Source organism: Cyprinus carpio, unplaced genomic scaffold, assembly GCF_018340385.1.
Source record: "Cyprinus carpio isolate SPL01 unplaced genomic scaffold, ASM1834038v1 S000006515, whole genome shotgun sequence".
In the NCBI taxonomy this organism is placed as follows: domain Eukaryota; kingdom Metazoa; phylum Chordata; class Actinopteri; order Cypriniformes; family Cyprinidae; genus Cyprinus; species Cyprinus carpio.
In genome coordinates this window covers 1,314,041-1,330,710 of record NW_024879183.1, presented here as the reverse complement: position 1 = coordinate 1,330,710, position 16,670 = coordinate 1,314,041, and the positions used below count along the sequence as shown (strand labels likewise).

Below are 16,670 nucleotides of genomic sequence, written 5' to 3'. Positions count from 1 at the left end.
CTCCTCTCACTAAGAGCAGTACACATTCCTGGGCATCTCAGTATGTGAGCAGACATCCTGTTGAGGCAGGGACCAAGGCCTGGGAAATGGATGCTTCACCCCGAGGTGGTGAAGCAGATATGGAGAGTTTTTGGCCAGGCTCAGGTGGACCTGTTTGCAACTCGAGAGACATCGCACTGTCTCTTTTGGTTCTCTCTAACTCATCCAGCTCCACTGGGACTGAATGCCATGGCACAGACATGGCCGAGGCTTCGTCTGTCAACTTTTCCCCGATTGCTCTGCTTCCAGGAGTTCTGAAAAGAGTGCGCTGGTACGATCTCGCGTCCCCACATGGGACCTGGCTGTGGTGCTAGAAGCCCTCTGTAAGCCTCCGTTCGGGCCAAATGAGGAGATCTGTGCAAAAAATTGGATCTGTGCATTAAGACTTGCAGTATAAATGCAGCCTAGGAGTCCTCTTGACTACCCCTAAATTTTCACAGATTTAGGAGCTGATTTTAGTGTTTAAACGCTTTGTGAAACACTCTTAGAGCATGATGTAGCAGTCCTAAAATTAGAACTGACATGTCCATTATTTTTAAGAGTTTCTCTTAAATTATCTTAAGGCTAAAAGCTGCTCCAAAGTTTACGATTTATGAATACGGCCCCAGAACTTTAATACTGAAGGAAATGCTTTATTTTTCAGTTTGTCTAAAGGTAACAGTTGAGTTGTGTGTGTTGTTGTATGTCCAAATGCAGAACTGAACATATTTGAGAAAACACAAGGTCACTGGCTCTAAAATGAGTCTTCATGACGAGAAAGAGGAGGAGGATATTCACTATCAGAACAAGAGATCAGCATCTCCAGAGCCCAGATGTGTGTCTATGATGAGTGATGGATCCATGATGGAACCTCTTAAATTGAGTACTGGATCAGTGACCTTTAACCCCAGGTGAGATAATAACCAGTGCTGGAGACAAGAGACAGTATTATAATCAGTGAGAAAGAGAAATAATTTGAATTACTGATGTTTTTGTCATTACTAGAAGAAAGAGAAAGAGAGCAGCATCTCCAGAGCCCAGCTGTGTGTCTATGAGGAGAGATGCATCCATAATGGAACCCTCTAAATTCAGTGCTGGATCAGTGACCTCTAACCCCAGGTGAGATGATAGCTGATACTGGAGACAAGAGACAAGGTTTAAACATCAGTGATGAAGCCGTGACCTCTGACCCTGTGTGAGTACAAACATGCAGCTGATTGAACTGCTGCAGTAAAATGAGGGTAAGACATTATTTAATGTTGTGGGGCCGGTTGCACCAGCTGGACATACAGCCGAGCGTAAGACTAGGCTGGACGTAAATTGCACTTTAAGTCGTGCTTAGAATTTATACCCATTGCACCATCTCGGCGTAGTGCTACGTCTGGGACTAAATCTTACACATAATCAAAGGTAGGTGTTAAGTGAAAAGCCTGCCTTGTTTCCATAGTGGTAATAAACATATTAAATAAAAACAATTACAAGACAATGGTGCGCCTGATATACAGGCTACACGATAGACGGGCTTTCAGGCGTGAAAGAGTAATGAGAGACCGCACCAATCCTCTAGATTTATATGGAGACATAGAACTTATTGAAATGTTTCTTTTCAGCAGGGTTGAACTGTTAGAATTATCCAGAGTTATCACTGCAGTTACAGCATGCAACAGACAGGAACGGAGCGCTCTCCCCAGCACTGCAGGTGCTAATATCTCTTTGATTTTATGCAAGTGGATCTTTCCAAAATACATTCGCTGATATGGTAAATGAAAGCAGAAGTACAGCCTGCCAAGCAATATGACAAGTGTCTCTGGCCCTTCAAAGTCGGGCTCAAATACATGTTCGTCTACCCACCCAGGAGGAGGCCACACGCACTAAGGACAAATTATGAAGAGATTCCGGCATACCCAGTATTTTTGGCTGTATTCATGGTTCTCACCTGCGCATTCAGGCACCATCTAAAAATGAGTACCTTTTTGTAAATAGGAAAGGCTTTCACTCAATCAATGTACAGGTTGTCTGTGATGCAAGCATGAAATTAATAGATGTGGTGGCGCGATGGTATGGGTCTGCACATGACGCACACATCTTGAGACACTGTGAGGAGGGGTGGCTTTCTGGCATAATGCTTGGCGACAGTGGCTACCCTTTAAAGAAGTGGCTGATGACACCTGTCCTGGTACCCTGAACGGAGCAGGAAAGATGGTACAACTATGTGCACTCACAGATGAGGTCGATCATTGAGAGCTGCATAGGAGTGCTCAAGTGCAGGTGTGTGGCTCATGTTTACTTTAACGGAGTGTCTATTTACACTAAGTGCAAATAGTTTAAATATTAAATTAAGGCATAAGGCATATTAAATATGCCTTAGTTTAAATATAAAGCTGCCTGCCCTTATTTATTTTAGCTACCTTAAACTGGCATTGGTTATTAAAGAGTAATAATGTAGATTTTTCCCTTGTCCTTCGAGGAGGTAACACTGTCGTGTTTTTTGGAGCTGTCCGCGGTGCTAAAGACAGATTGGGATTATCTGCAAAAGTTTAATGCTTTATTAAAATATGAATTGCTTCAAAAATTTGTGTAGTTTACACCGTACACAGCGTAAACAGGTCTATATCCTAAAACTATTTATTAGCCCACTATTTTAATGTTACCTTCATAACTGGTGTCTGATGACTAATTTGAAATGGAAGAAAACCTTCCGTCCTCTTCAGCTTCAACTTGCTTTTCTGCCGTTTCATCTATGTTGCTGGCACTAGTGTCACAGCCTCTTAGGCCAGTAAAAGCTGGCGAGTTGTCTCCAAACACATCAATTATAATAGTGCTGTAAGGTGAGATTTTAGGAGGGGATCCTTTTTTTGAGCAGACTATAGTCACTCCTGGCTGCCTGAAGAAGAACTTTTCATTTTTTTTTTTTACTTCCTCGACTGTCTGGTTTCCTAATCCGCCCTCAGCTTCATTTACTGCCGCTGTTATCTTTTGCCAGATGTCTTGTTTACACTAAAGCTTAGCTGCGCCTAGTCGTAGTTTTAGATGGTTTAGCTGGTTTATATATTGTTCGGAAAGATGTGTGTATATTAGTCGGAAGTATGGATTTAACTCAACCTTTTTATGTCCAGCTGGTGCAACGGGCCCAAGATCGGTATCACTGAATGAACCCATATTTGCGATCAATGTCTCCTTTAACAAAGGACATCATAACTGGTCACTTTATTTACCTATATTTTGATCCTCATCACAAATGGGTTTGCTCCATCATAGTGCTCTCACCTGAATTTGATCCAGATTCATCCATTATTGTCATCAGCTGTGTGTGCTTTAGCAGGGTTTTTGTGAATCTGGTTTCAGTTTTCTGCAGTTCTGATCATTTCAGTCTAATTATTCATTAAGGAGAGATTTGAGAGATTTGTCAAGGGCTCATTTGTGGAGCATCATTTATAAATGCAATGTTTGACTGTGTTTAAACATGGAGTGTACTAAGTGTCACTGAAGAATTAAGATGGTTCTAGCTGATCTGGGATAGTTTCTGCATTACAATAGCAGTGCTTCCCACAGGTTTGAAATATACTTGCGGTGGTAGCCGGGTGGAAAATCTTCCTATTACCCATGGCCAAAAATTGTCTACTACATGTGACAAATAATAAATAATGTGTGATTTTTAACAATATTTGTATTTATTACAATTTTAATTACATAGGCTACTATTACATTTAATTGCATACTCATATTATGCATTGTTATGCATTGTAAATGCAAAATTACAGCATTTAAATGGTAGAATTCTCCTTGCTTTGTCATATAGTGTCTCTCTCAGTGAATGGGACACAGATTTACTAGTAAAATCTATATATTGAATAATATGTGTCAAATAATGTTCTTTGACTTTTCTTCCTGTGGGGAAGCATCCAAGCCAGAAACTACAATAGAAACTGTGGGGTTGCATCCAAGCAAAAAAAAAAAGAAAAATCTTGAATTTTAATTAAAAACAAGCCCGAAAAACACAGGGACTCTTATTTTGAAATGCCTACTTGTGGCCTGAGCCTTTAGATGAGAGATAAAATATGCATTCTTACAACCGTCTAAAGCATATTATATTTCAGGTTATAAAGTAGACATTGTCATAATTCATCAACGAATTCATAAGCAATCGCTTGCTATAAATGTGCGCTATTCATTGAATGAGAATCACTTTAAAGCAGTCTGAAGCGCTATGGGATTAATATCCTGCCATGATTCAAAACTGAAAATAAAGTTCTGAAAGGTTGAAACTAAGGCTACGTTCACACTGCAGGCTGAAACGACCCAATTCCGATTTTTTTTGATATGTGCGAATTGTGATTTTTTTTTTCTTTATGGTATGTGTGTCTGATATCCGATCTTTTCAAATGTGACCCAGGCCACTTGGGTATGTGGTCCTGAATCCAATACGTATCCGATCTTTTGAAATGTGACCTCCGTCTGAACGGCCAGGCAACATGTATCCGACCCGTACGTCATTGATACGCTACAAACGTCATAATTCTGCGTTGAAGTAGGCGGGAACGAGAAGATATTAGAAGCCACTCACATCAGTATCTCACCACTCCTGGCTGCGACTCTGCACCCACACGTTTCTCTGTACCGACGTTGCTAACACTGCTCCACAAAACGCCATGGCCAAAAACCTTGCTCTCCTCCTTCTTTTTAATTTTCTTCTTAAAACGAGAAGATTGTAAATGTGCTGGCTCCGTTGGGAAAATAACTTTAATATTGCTAAAAGAGCTCCGCTGTTGCCTACACTGTTGTTGACATCCATGTTTAACGTTAGCTACTTCCGCAAACAACGAGTGACGTCGTTGGCCGTTGAGTACTCTTCTGCGCATGCGGGTCACTTCTGGGTCATTTCACGTTCACACAGGAGATCACAAAAGGTCGCGTTTAATTGAAATTGTGAACGGCCTTGCAAAAAAAATCAAATTTTTCAAAAAAATTGAGCATTAAGCCCGGCATGTGAACATAGCCTAAGTGTTGAAAACTCAAAATCTTACGAAAAATAAGTTTTGCAAGATCGAAAAATAAGATTTGCAAGCTTGCAAAATGTAAAAAAATAAAAATATCTCTGCAAACATTGTTGTTTTTGAGATTTCCTTCTTCAGAAATTTTTTTTACGATGTTGCGCAAAGAATTTTTCAGAGTTTCAAATTTGTCACTGTTCTCCCAGTGTATAGTTTGTTTTCCATATTTGAAACCTTGTAAATGGTGATCTGAAAACTGGTGTGCGAATGTGTGAAAAAAAAGTTTTGAAACTCTGAAAACAGAGTTTTGCAGGCTTGCAAAGTGGTAAAAAAAATAAAATCTCTGCAAACATAATTTTGTTTTTGAGTTTTCCTTCTTCAGAAGTGAAACACTCTTTTTTACGGTGTTGTGCAATCATTTTTTCAGAGTTTCGAATTTGTCACTGTTCTCCCAGTGTATAGTTTGTTTTCCATATTTGAAACCTTGTAAATAGTGATCTGAAAACTGGTGTGCGCATAGGTGAAAAAAAAGTTTTGAAACTCTAAAAACTGAGGTTCGAAAGGGCGAAACTTATTACATTACATTACATTTGCACTCCTATTGCAGACTATTTTTTCAGAGCCGAGTTTACAACACCCACTTTGCGGAGATACGCCCACACAGTTGCGAGTTTGCAACTCACGTGATTTGTGGCAGCGTTGTCACGCAGCTCTGCTCTGAAACTCTGAAACTCAGACTGAGCGAAAATGAAGCTTCGCAACGTCGCAACTTTAAAAAAAAAAGCCTGGAGGGAGGGCCTTCTGCTCTTGGCCAATGCTTTGCTGTCTGCTGACGTACAGTCCAATCACAAGTCGTATTTACTGGAAAGGTGGGATTGACTGACTGCTCCGCCAATGACGAAAGCGCACAGGATACGCAAACAGAGGATGCACGGATCTCTGGCCACAAGGCGGTCCCGTCTAGAGCTGCAAGAACCGCGTCCATGGCTGGTGTGGCGTGCGGTCCGGTCCAAAAATAAGGCTACCGACTTGTCGCGGGAATTCACTATACAATTGCCAGTAGCCACTGAGTTTACCACTGATAGGCCGGCGGTGCATCAGTATACACACTCACCTCACGCAGCGAACGACTCACTTTCCTCATGCAGTGAACGACTCATTTTCCTCAGCTGGCGACTCACTTTCCTCACGCAGCGAACGACTCACTTTCCTCATGCAGCGAACGACTCATTTTCCTCAGCTGGCGACTCACTTTCCTCACGCAGCGAACGAATCACTTTCCGCAGCCGGTGACTCACTTTCCTCACGCAGCGAACGAATCACTTTCCTCACGCAGCAAACGACTAATTTTCCTCAGCTGGCGACTCACTTTCCTCACGCAGCGAACGACTCACTTTCCTCATGCAGCGAACGACTCATTTTCCTCAGCTGGCGACTCACTTTCCTCACGCAGCGAACGACTCACTTTCCGCAGCCGGTGACTCACTTTCCACGCACGCAGCGAAAGAATCACTTTCCTCACGCAGCGAAACAACTCACTTTCCGCAGCCGGTGACTCACTTTCCTCACGCAGCGAAAGAATCACTTTCCTCACGCAGCGAACGACTCACTTTCCGCAGCCGGTGACTCACTTTCCTCACGCAGCGAAAGAATCACTTTCCTCACGCAGCGAACAACTCACTTTCCGCAGCCGGAGACTCACTTTCCGCAGCAGGAGACTCACTTTTAATCACTTTCTCTCGCTTCATGTAGGGACCGAATATTATGATTAAAGTGACTTCTATAATGTATCCAAAAGAATATTTAGATATGATATTTAAATATTCAGAAATGTGTACAATGTTTTTTTTTTTAAATTTCATTAAAATATTTAAATAAAATGATAAATAATTGCCTATTGCAAATTTATGAATGCATGGTTAACTTTTTTTTTCTGCAGTCACTTAGGCTATATGTATTGAGACATTTTAAAATCTCATTTTAAAATCATATTTTGTAAAAATAATAAAAAATAAACCTGAATTATAATGTAAACATATGTATATTCATACAATTTCATAAATAAGTAATAAATATTTAATGTTTAAAAAATATGATATAAACTATTAAAGTAAGAGCTAAGCTAAGCAAAAAAAAAAAAAGGCACAGGTCAGGTCAAGGTGTACAGCAAACAGCTAAAACCCCAGTACTACGTTTTTATAAGCTGTCGACCCCAGGAAACGTAATCGGCGACAGGAAACGTTAATTAAAAAGTAAATTATTAAGCTATTAATCTTCACTTTAATTTATTTTATATTTATATGTATATTAATATTATATATTCAAATGTATTTATACAGTGGTCGAATTGTAAAATTGTTTTAGGGGGAATAGTGACAGTTTCCTTTTCGGGGGGCGAGGGGTTGGTCCTGTAGCTAATTTCACATAATGATTACAAATTACAAAATCATAATTTTTAAAAAGGTTTTATTGAAAAATTTGCCTTATTAAATGAACTATTATTTATAAGATTTTCTCCTTCTGGGGCCTGAAATGGATGAATTTTGGTCAATATTTTGCTAAATGTTTTTTTGTGCTGGTATTAGGCTAGTGCTGGCACCTTGTCTGGTTTAGGACTGTCATGGATAAATAATGATGACAATAAAACCGTCAGTAGGTGACAGCAAATCCATGGTTTCAGTATTTATTGAATCGCTCAAATCAAACTTTTGGACTCTCAGGACGTGTTTTTGTTTGGTTTTTGCAAAGTCGGTGACTCCAAATGTCAGCTCTATCGTCTCTCAATCCGTCACAAACAGCTTATGAGGACAATGGAAGCAATCAAAAACAACAAAAGAGCATTTTTTTCCTTAACACAGTTAAATTTTAGTGATGTGGTGGAGAACAAATAGTTTATATCATATTTTTTTTAAACATTATATATTTATTAGCCTACTTATTTATGTTATATATATAACATATATATGTTATATATATATATATATATATATATATATATATATATATATATATATATATATATATATATATATATATATATATATATATATATATATATATATTACTTAAAATACAGATGTTTAGATTATAATTCAGGTTTATTTTGTATTATTTTTACAAAATATAGATTTTAAAATGTCTCAATACATATAGCCTAGTGACTGCAGAAAAAAGTTAACCAAGCATTTTATTGAAATATTTTAATGAAAGTTAAAAAAAAAAAAACATTGTACACATTTCTGAATATTTAAATATCATATCTAAATATTTTTTTGGATACATTATAGAAGTCACTTTAATTATAATATTCGGTCCCTACATGAAGCGAGAGTCAGTGGTCTGCTGCGTGAGGAAAGTGAGTCACCGGCTGCGGAAAGTGATTCGTTCGCTGCGTGAGGAAGGTGTTTGTGTTTTTAACCTAAGTGAGTCGTTCGCTGCGTGAGGAAAGTGAGTCACCGGCTGCGGAAAGTGAGTCGTTCGCTGTGTGAGGAAAGTGAGTCGCCGGCTGCGGAAAGTGAGTCGTTCGCTGCGTGAGGAAAGTGAGTCGCCGGCTGAGGAAAATGAGTCGTTCGCTGCATGAGGAAAGTGAGTCGTTCGCTGCATGAGGAAAGTGAGTCGTTCGCTGCGTGAGGTGAGTGTGTATACTGATGCACCGCCGGCCTATCAGTGGTAAACTCAGTGGCTACTGGCAATTGTATAGTGAATTCCCGCGACAAGTCGGTAGCCTTATTTTTGGACCGGGCCGCACGCCATACCAGCCATGGACGCGGTTCTTGCAGCTCTAGACGGGACCACCTTGTGGCCAGAGATCCGTGCATCCTCTGTTTGCGTATCCTGTGCGCTTTCGTCATTGGCGGAGCAGTCGGTCAATCCCACCTTTCCAGTAAATACGACTTGTGATTGGACTGTACGTCAGCAGACAGCAAAGCATTGGCCAAGAGCAAAAGGCCCTCCCTCCAGCCTTTTTTTTTTAAGTTGCGAGGTTGCGAAGCTTCATTTTTGCTCAGTCTGATTTTCAGAGTTTCAGAGCAGAGCTGCGTGACAACGCTGCCACAAATCACGTGAGTCGCAAGCTCGCAACTGTGTGGGCGTATCTCAGCAAAGTCGGTGTTGTAAACTCGGCTCTGAAAAAATAGTCTGCAATAGGAGTGCAAATGTAATGTAATGTAATAAGTTTCGCCCTTTCGAACCTCAGTTTTCACAGTTTCAAAACTTTTTTTCACCTATTCGCACACCAGTTTTCAGATAACTATTTACAAGGTTTCAAATCTGGAAAACAAACTATACACTGGGAGAACAGTGACAAATTTGAAACTCTGAAAAAATTATTTCACAACACCGTAAAAAAGAGTGTTGCACTTCTGAAGAAGGAAAACTCAAAAACAAAATTATGTTTGCAGAGATTTTTTTTTTTACCACTTTGCAAGCCTGCAAAACTCTGTTTTCAGAGTTTCAAAACTTTTTTCACACATTCCCACACCAGTTTTCAGATCACCATTTACAAGGTTTCAAACCTGGAAAACAAACTAATACAGTGGGAGAACACTGACAAATTTGAAAATCTGAAAAATTCTTTGCGCAACATCGTAAAAAAAAATGTTGCAGTTCTGAAGAAGGAAATCTCAAAAACAACAATGTTTGCAGAGATATTTTTATTTTTTTACATTTTGCAAGCTTGAAAATCTTATTTTTCGATCTTGCAAAACTTTTTTTTGTAAGATTGAGTTTTCGAACACTTAGTTTCAACCTTTCAGAACTTTATTTTCAGTTTTGAATCATGGCAGGATATTAATCCCATAAAGCGCGAGCCTGTTGAATGCGCAACAGCTCCACCTTGTGACACTGCAATGTGCAGCACTCTTTTTTTAATTCAATCATAGCCTTTTGAAGTTTAATAATCAATAGGCTGTATCACAATTTATGTTTTTCCATCCTCAAATATAAGATGTCTTAAAATAATCATTAAGATGTTTATTTTACCATTTCATGTATTGAAGACTTTTTTTTATTAAATTAAATTTAAGAAAACTCATCCTGGGGGATTTTGCTTTATTCGCACACATGCTCCTGAATACATTTTACAGTTCACACACATCTATGTTTAGTCACAAGTGCAACTCATGCGCCTGCACTGTCGAGCCCTGTCTTTGTGAAATATCCACCGTGTCTTTGCAACGCACGAGGGAATGTCAGCGGGACGAAACAGTTCTCACGCAAACAGATATGAAACGTGTAGGGCAAGGAGATATCCCACTAGTTAATCAATTGCAGATGTTTTCATTACTTGGTTGGATAAAAAAAGTATAAGAGGATAAAAATAATAAAAGCAAAAATGTTTCTCCAAATATATCTGGGCAGCCATTAATATACCTGGGTGGCCCGCCCAAGTAATGTCAATGTGTGGGAAGCACTGAATAGTCTGGGTCTGTATTAAAGCTGTTTATTATGTCTGGTTCAGAGAATGACACATGTGACTTTACTAGAAGACCTCTCAACTCAAACTTATTCATTGATTATGTTGTTGATCATGTTTCTGCTGTGTGGATAGAGATGATCAGACTGGAGACCTGCAGCAGGATTCCCACCAACCAGATGATCAACTACAGAGAGTCAAAGACCAGCACAAAACCAACATGAAAAACAAGTATGAGAGATTATTTGAGGGAATCAACCTACACAAGACTCAAACCCTCCTGAGCAGCATCTACACACAGCTCTACATCATAGAGGGAGAGAGAGAAGGAGTGAATGAAGAACATGAGGTTTTACAGATGGAGAACACAGCCAGAACACAACACTCACAAGACACTCAAATCTACTGCAATGACATCTTTAAAGCCTCAGCTGAAGCAGGATGTGAGGAGAAAGAGCAGATCAAGACTGTTCTTACTAAAGGCATCGCTGGAATTGGAAAAACTGTCTCTGTGCAGAAGTTCATTCTGGACTGGGCCGAAGGGAAAGCCAACAGGATGTAGATTTCATGTTTGTGCTTCCATTTCGAGAGCTGAACTTGATCCAAGATCATCAGTACAGTCTTCACAGACTTCTGCTGGACTTTCATCCTGAACTTCAAGATCTGGACTCACAGATTTATGAGGAGTGTAAAGTTGTGTTCATCTTTGATGGTCTGGATGAAAGCAGAATCACACTGATGTTTTCAGACGCTCAGAAAGTTTGTGATGTGACTGAGATTTCATCAGTGGCTGTGTTGATGTCAAAGCTCATCAGAGGAGAGCTGCTTCCCTCTGCTCTCATCTGGATTACCTCCAGACCAGCAGCAGCCAATCAGATCCCCTCCAAATACATCCACCGTCTGACAGAAATTCAGGGATTCACTGAGCCTCAGAAGGAGGAATATTTCAGGAAGAGAATCAGTGAGCAGCATCAAGCCAGCAGAATCATCTCACACATCAGAAGAGCAAGAAGCCTCCACATCATGTGCCACATCCCCATCTTCTGCTGGATCTCATCCACTGTGCTTCAGAAGCTCCTGGAAGAAGATCTGAGTGCAGAAATCCCTCAAACTCTGACTGAAATGTACATCCACTTTCTGCTGATTCAGATCAATATGAGGAACCAGAAGTATGAAGGGAGCGATCCAGATAAACTCCTGCAGTCCAACAGAGAAATGATTGAGAAACTTGCTGAAGTGGCTTTCAAACAGCTGATGAAGGGCAATGTGATGTTCTATGAGGAGGACCTGATTGAGAGCGGCATAGACATCACTGTTGCTTCAGTGTATTCTGGGATTTGCACTGAGATCTTTAAGGAGGAATCTGTGATTCATCAGAGGAAAGTCTACAGCTTCATTCATCTGAGCATCCAGGAATTTCTTGCTGCTTTCCATGTGTTTTACCTTTATGTAATGAAAAATGTTAACACATCAAAGTTTCTGGATGTAGTTCATAGTTTGCATAGGGAAGCAGTAGATAAAGCCCTTGAGAGTAAAAATGGACAGCTGGATCTGTTCCTGCGGTTCCTGCTGGGTGTCTCACTGGAGTCCAATCAGAGACTCTTACAGGCTCTACTGACACACACAGAGAACAGCTCAGAGAGCATCAGGAGAACTACACAGTACATTAAAGAGAAGATCAAAGATGGACATGGACTCTCTTCTGAAAGATCCATCAATCTGTTCTTCTGTCTGCTAGAAGTGAAAGATCAAACTCTGTCCAGAGAGATTCAGGAGTTTGTGAAATTAGACAAACACTCAGAGAAGTATTTATCTGCTGCTCACTGCTCAACAATCGCCTACATGCTTCAGATGTCAGAGGAACCACTGGATGAGCTTGATCTCATGAAATACAACACATCAGATGAGGGAAGAGGAAGACTGATACCAGCTGTGATCAACTGCAGGAAAGCTCTGTGAGTGATTATTTACTTTCAGTAAAGTGTTTCTGCTGGGTAACATTGTCCTCTCTGAAAAGCATTATAATTTGTGTTGTATACAAAATTTAAATTGACATTGAAATTTGCAGAGGAAAAAGTTCATAGCTTGGTTAATCATTTATTAACTTGAAATTATCTCTTCTTTGTCAGTCTTGCTGGAAGTAATCTCTCAGATCAGCATTGGGAAATTGTGTCATCAGCTCTACAGTCATCAAACTGTGTCCTGAGAGAGCTGGATCTGAGTAACAATGACCTACAGGACTCTGGTGTGAAGATTCTTTCTGATGGACTCAAGAGTCCAAACTGTCTGCTGAATATACTGAGGTGTGTAAGATTTTATTTTTGATATCCGGAATGTTCAGAAATAGTTACATTTATCAGACTGTTAAAGAAGGTATTTCTGGTGGCAGTACCAACAGTTCATCATTTGCACCTTTTGTTTTTACATTTTTCTTAAAACATGCTCATTCAAGCCCCTAATTCATTCCCTCAGTTCTTTGCCAATTTGTCAAATTAAAAGTATTTTTGATATTTAATTATTTGCAGGATTCTAAGATTAGAGTCTTAACTTCATAATGTAGAGATCTTTTTGACCTTTCCTTGGAGCACACATTATAAAATCCTAAATATGACTTATGATTTTAATTAACACAGTTATTGCCTAAACAAACTTCCATGTTAAAATACATAACATTCACTATAAATACACTGTTGCTGGTTCAAGAACATCTCTTTGAAACAGGGATAATTAATAACCAACACTGTTGTAATAACGGACAGAAACCAGGGGTACTTTTTAGATTTAGTGGCACATCAACAGATCTTCAAGAGTATTTTTCCTTATTTTAGAACTATAAGGTGTTAATGTCTTATTTAATCTCCTGTGTGTATGTGTGTGTTGTATCCATCTGTAGGTTGTCTGGCTGTATGGTGACAGAGGAAGGCTGTGGTTATTTGTCTTCAGCTCTTAGTTCAAACCCCTCACACTTGAGAGAGCTGGATCTGAGCTTCAATCACCCAGGAGATTCAGGAGTGAAGCTGCTCTCTGAAAAACTGGAGGATCCAAACTGCTCACTAAAGATACTTAAGTATGTGGGGTAGTAACAGGGTTTTACTAAAGATCACTAATACTGCTAATCTCAGCTGGGTGACATAAGTTGCATAAGAAGATATGTATATACATACAGTACTTTATTTGCATGATTGAATGAAGTTTCTGGCCTAAAACTAATCCTGTAGAAGAATCTGTGATCTTTTTAGTGTTTCAATATTTTAAACTGTTTGAACAGTATTTTTGTGTTTATTACACTTAAAATAAATGTATTCTCACTGTGTTATTTATTTGTTTTTGAGCTGATGTGTCTCTGGAACTCTGCAAGTGTTAGGCTTTATACAACTATTTTCTGACTATCATTTTGACAAAATCCTAATTGACTGATTTGACTGAGTGTTAACTAATATTTTAAGCTGCATCTTGCATACGTTTAAAAATCTAACATTTATTATTTGTGGTTTATTTTTGTCTCTGTATAGTTTGGATCATAGAGGCCATTTTAGAATCACAACAGGACTGAGAAAATGTAGGTCTCTCTCTCTCTTTCTCTCTCTCACACACACAAACACACACACACACAGTTCTAAAATGGTCAATGATACATTCTCATCTTTCTTCCTGTGTTCAGATGCCTGTGATCTCACACTGGATCCAAACACTGTAAACACTCAACTCATTCTGTCTGAGGATAACAGAAAGGTGACACATGTGAAAGCACCACAGCCATATCCTGATCATCCAGACAGATTTGAGAACTATGAGCATGTTCTGTGTGAAGAAAGTCTGACTGGACACCATTACTGGGAGGCTGAATGGAGTGGGAAGGGAACTGATATAGCAGTGACTTATATCGGAATCAGGAGGAAACATGGCAGTGATTGGTTTGGATACAATGACAAATCCTGGAGTCTGTATTGTTCTGCTAAAGAATTCACTGTCTGGCACGATAACGTGAACAAAAACATATCTGCCCCTATAGCCCACAGAATAGGAGTGTATGTGGACTGGTTGGCCGGCACGCTATCCTTCTACAGTGTCTCTGACACACACACACTCACACACTTACACACATTCAACCCCACATTCACTGAACCTCTCTATGCTGGATTTGGGGTTTATCCTGAATCTTCAGTTTCTCTGGGTCAGATTACACAACATCCTGTGAAGGACAACTAAGACATCACAAACAAGCTGTCACTTTTCCAAGCAGTCACACTTTTTTCTTTTTAAATTAAACAACCAATGCAGTGATTTTCAGTCCATGTTCTTGAGACCCACTGCTCTGCACATTTTCTGTGTCTCCCTTTTTTAACACACCTGATTCAGATCATTAGCTTGGAGAGCGCTCCAGTGTGTCAGATAAGAGAAACATAAAAAATGTGCAGAGCGGTGGGTCTCCATGACAAGGATTGAATACCACTGAACTAAAGCACTCAATTTGCTTATATTATACACGAACACGAGGCTTTTGTGAGCTGTTAGAAATAATATCTGAGAAGTACTTAGACTTTTAAATTTTAACAGTCTTTTGATATTTGTGCAAACCTTCCTTTAAAATATCGGAAGACACCTGTATCCTATCTTTTTTCCAACTGCATTCAGCTCTCCAACACTCTTGTCTAACTGCACGAGTGATGTCATTTAGCCAAGGTTCAACTTTTGTTTTAGCATGAGTAACCTTAAATCTAGCAACTATATCTAAAATGTTATGGCATGTAGAATTAAATAGTAGAGTTAACTCCTCAGTATTTAGACAAGAAGAGGACATTGAATACTCCTCATCAATACTTTTAAAAGCATCAGAGAACAATTCAACAGTTGAAGGACTAGACGAACGACAACAACAAACTGGGACATTTGGTTTAGGGTTACAAGAGAAATACATTTCAAACAGAACAGGAATGTGATCAGAAAAGGTAGCATCACATACCTCTAAATTGCAAACAGGTAAACCATAATATTTAGAAAGATATAATGATTTTCCATGCTCATGTGTAGGGCTATTCACAAACTGTACCAAGTTAAAAGAGTCAATAAGATCTAAAAAAATCTTTAACTAATGACTAAGCGGGACAACAGATATGGATATTAAAATCTCCAACTATTAAGACCCGATCATATTTTGGCATAACTCCAGCCAAAAAAAATCAGAAAAGTCATCAATAAAGTCCTTACTGTTTTTGGGTGGACGATAAATCACAGCACACAGTATGGAATGCAACCGATCCAGCTCAAAAACCATTAAGTGGTAAAACCTCTAAGAAAAAACTTGACTCACCAGCACTCATCCAGGTTTCAGTCACAAAACAATAAATCCAAGCAGTTGGAGGTAAAAAAGTCATTTAAGATGAAAGTTTTGTTAGGCAGCGATCTAGCATTTACCAGGGCTAACCTGGCTGGAGCTGGGTCTTTTCCCGTTGCGGATTCCGGGTTCAGTTCCCGAATGTAAGAGGCATTAACTCCACCCCTACAAAGACGAATTGAACGAGAGTGGGGAAGCTGGAACTCCTCAGCCGAGCCGACCAGTGGTAATAACCAGGAAACCACAGGTTCCAAAGAACGGCGAGAAACAATGCGGTCATAGCCCACATCATAATCCGCCAGTAGACCACGAAGATCAGCGTAGGGAAATCGTACCAATTGAGCCTTGATTTTTACCAGCAGGCCGCCACGCTTACCACGTCGTCTCTGTCGCTTTTTCCGAAGAGATGGGTACGGCATTCGACCGAAGTAAGCAGGTAATCCATGTAGAAATGGAGGAGGGGGCAAAGTTTTCTGTCTACCCAAATCGTGGATAACACTGTTTTCTATGGCAGATCTAATGTTGGGAAGTGTTTGGCGATCATACACCAGTAGAGAGTCTGCATGTTTAAAAACAGTCAATAAAAACAACGCAAACACAAATAAAACTGAAAGCAGCAGATGGCCGGCCAAACACACTGCCGTGATCTTTATGCATATGACTGCTGTCCAGGTATCAGGTATCATCTCTTATTGTGTGTGAGCAGGGTTGGGGAGTAACAAAATACATGTAAAGTAATTATGTATTTAGAATACAAAATATGAGTAACTATTTCGTTATAGTTACATTTTAACCCTCTGGGGTCTGAGGTGATTTTGGGGCCCTTGAGATGTTTTGACATGCCCTGACATTACATCTATTTTTGTGCATATTACAGCTACTTATAACATACTATTGGCTAACATTAATTTTT

General features: G+C 39.5%; 1 protein-coding gene across 1 annotated transcript; it reads left to right on the top strand.

Moving 5' to 3' along the window:
• Positions 1-744: 744 nt before the first annotated feature.
• LOC109079390 (protein NLRC3-like) lies at positions 745-15,046 on the top strand. Its single transcript, XM_042754447.1, is given in 6 exon segments — positions 745-929; positions 10,558-10,973; positions 10,976-12,377; positions 12,552-12,725; positions 13,316-13,489; positions 13,935-15,046. Coding segments are annotated over 6 exon segments (3,015 nt in total). The 5' UTR covers positions 745-777; the 3' UTR covers positions 14,632-15,046.
• The last annotated feature ends 1,624 nt before the right edge of the window (positions 15,047-16,670 follow it).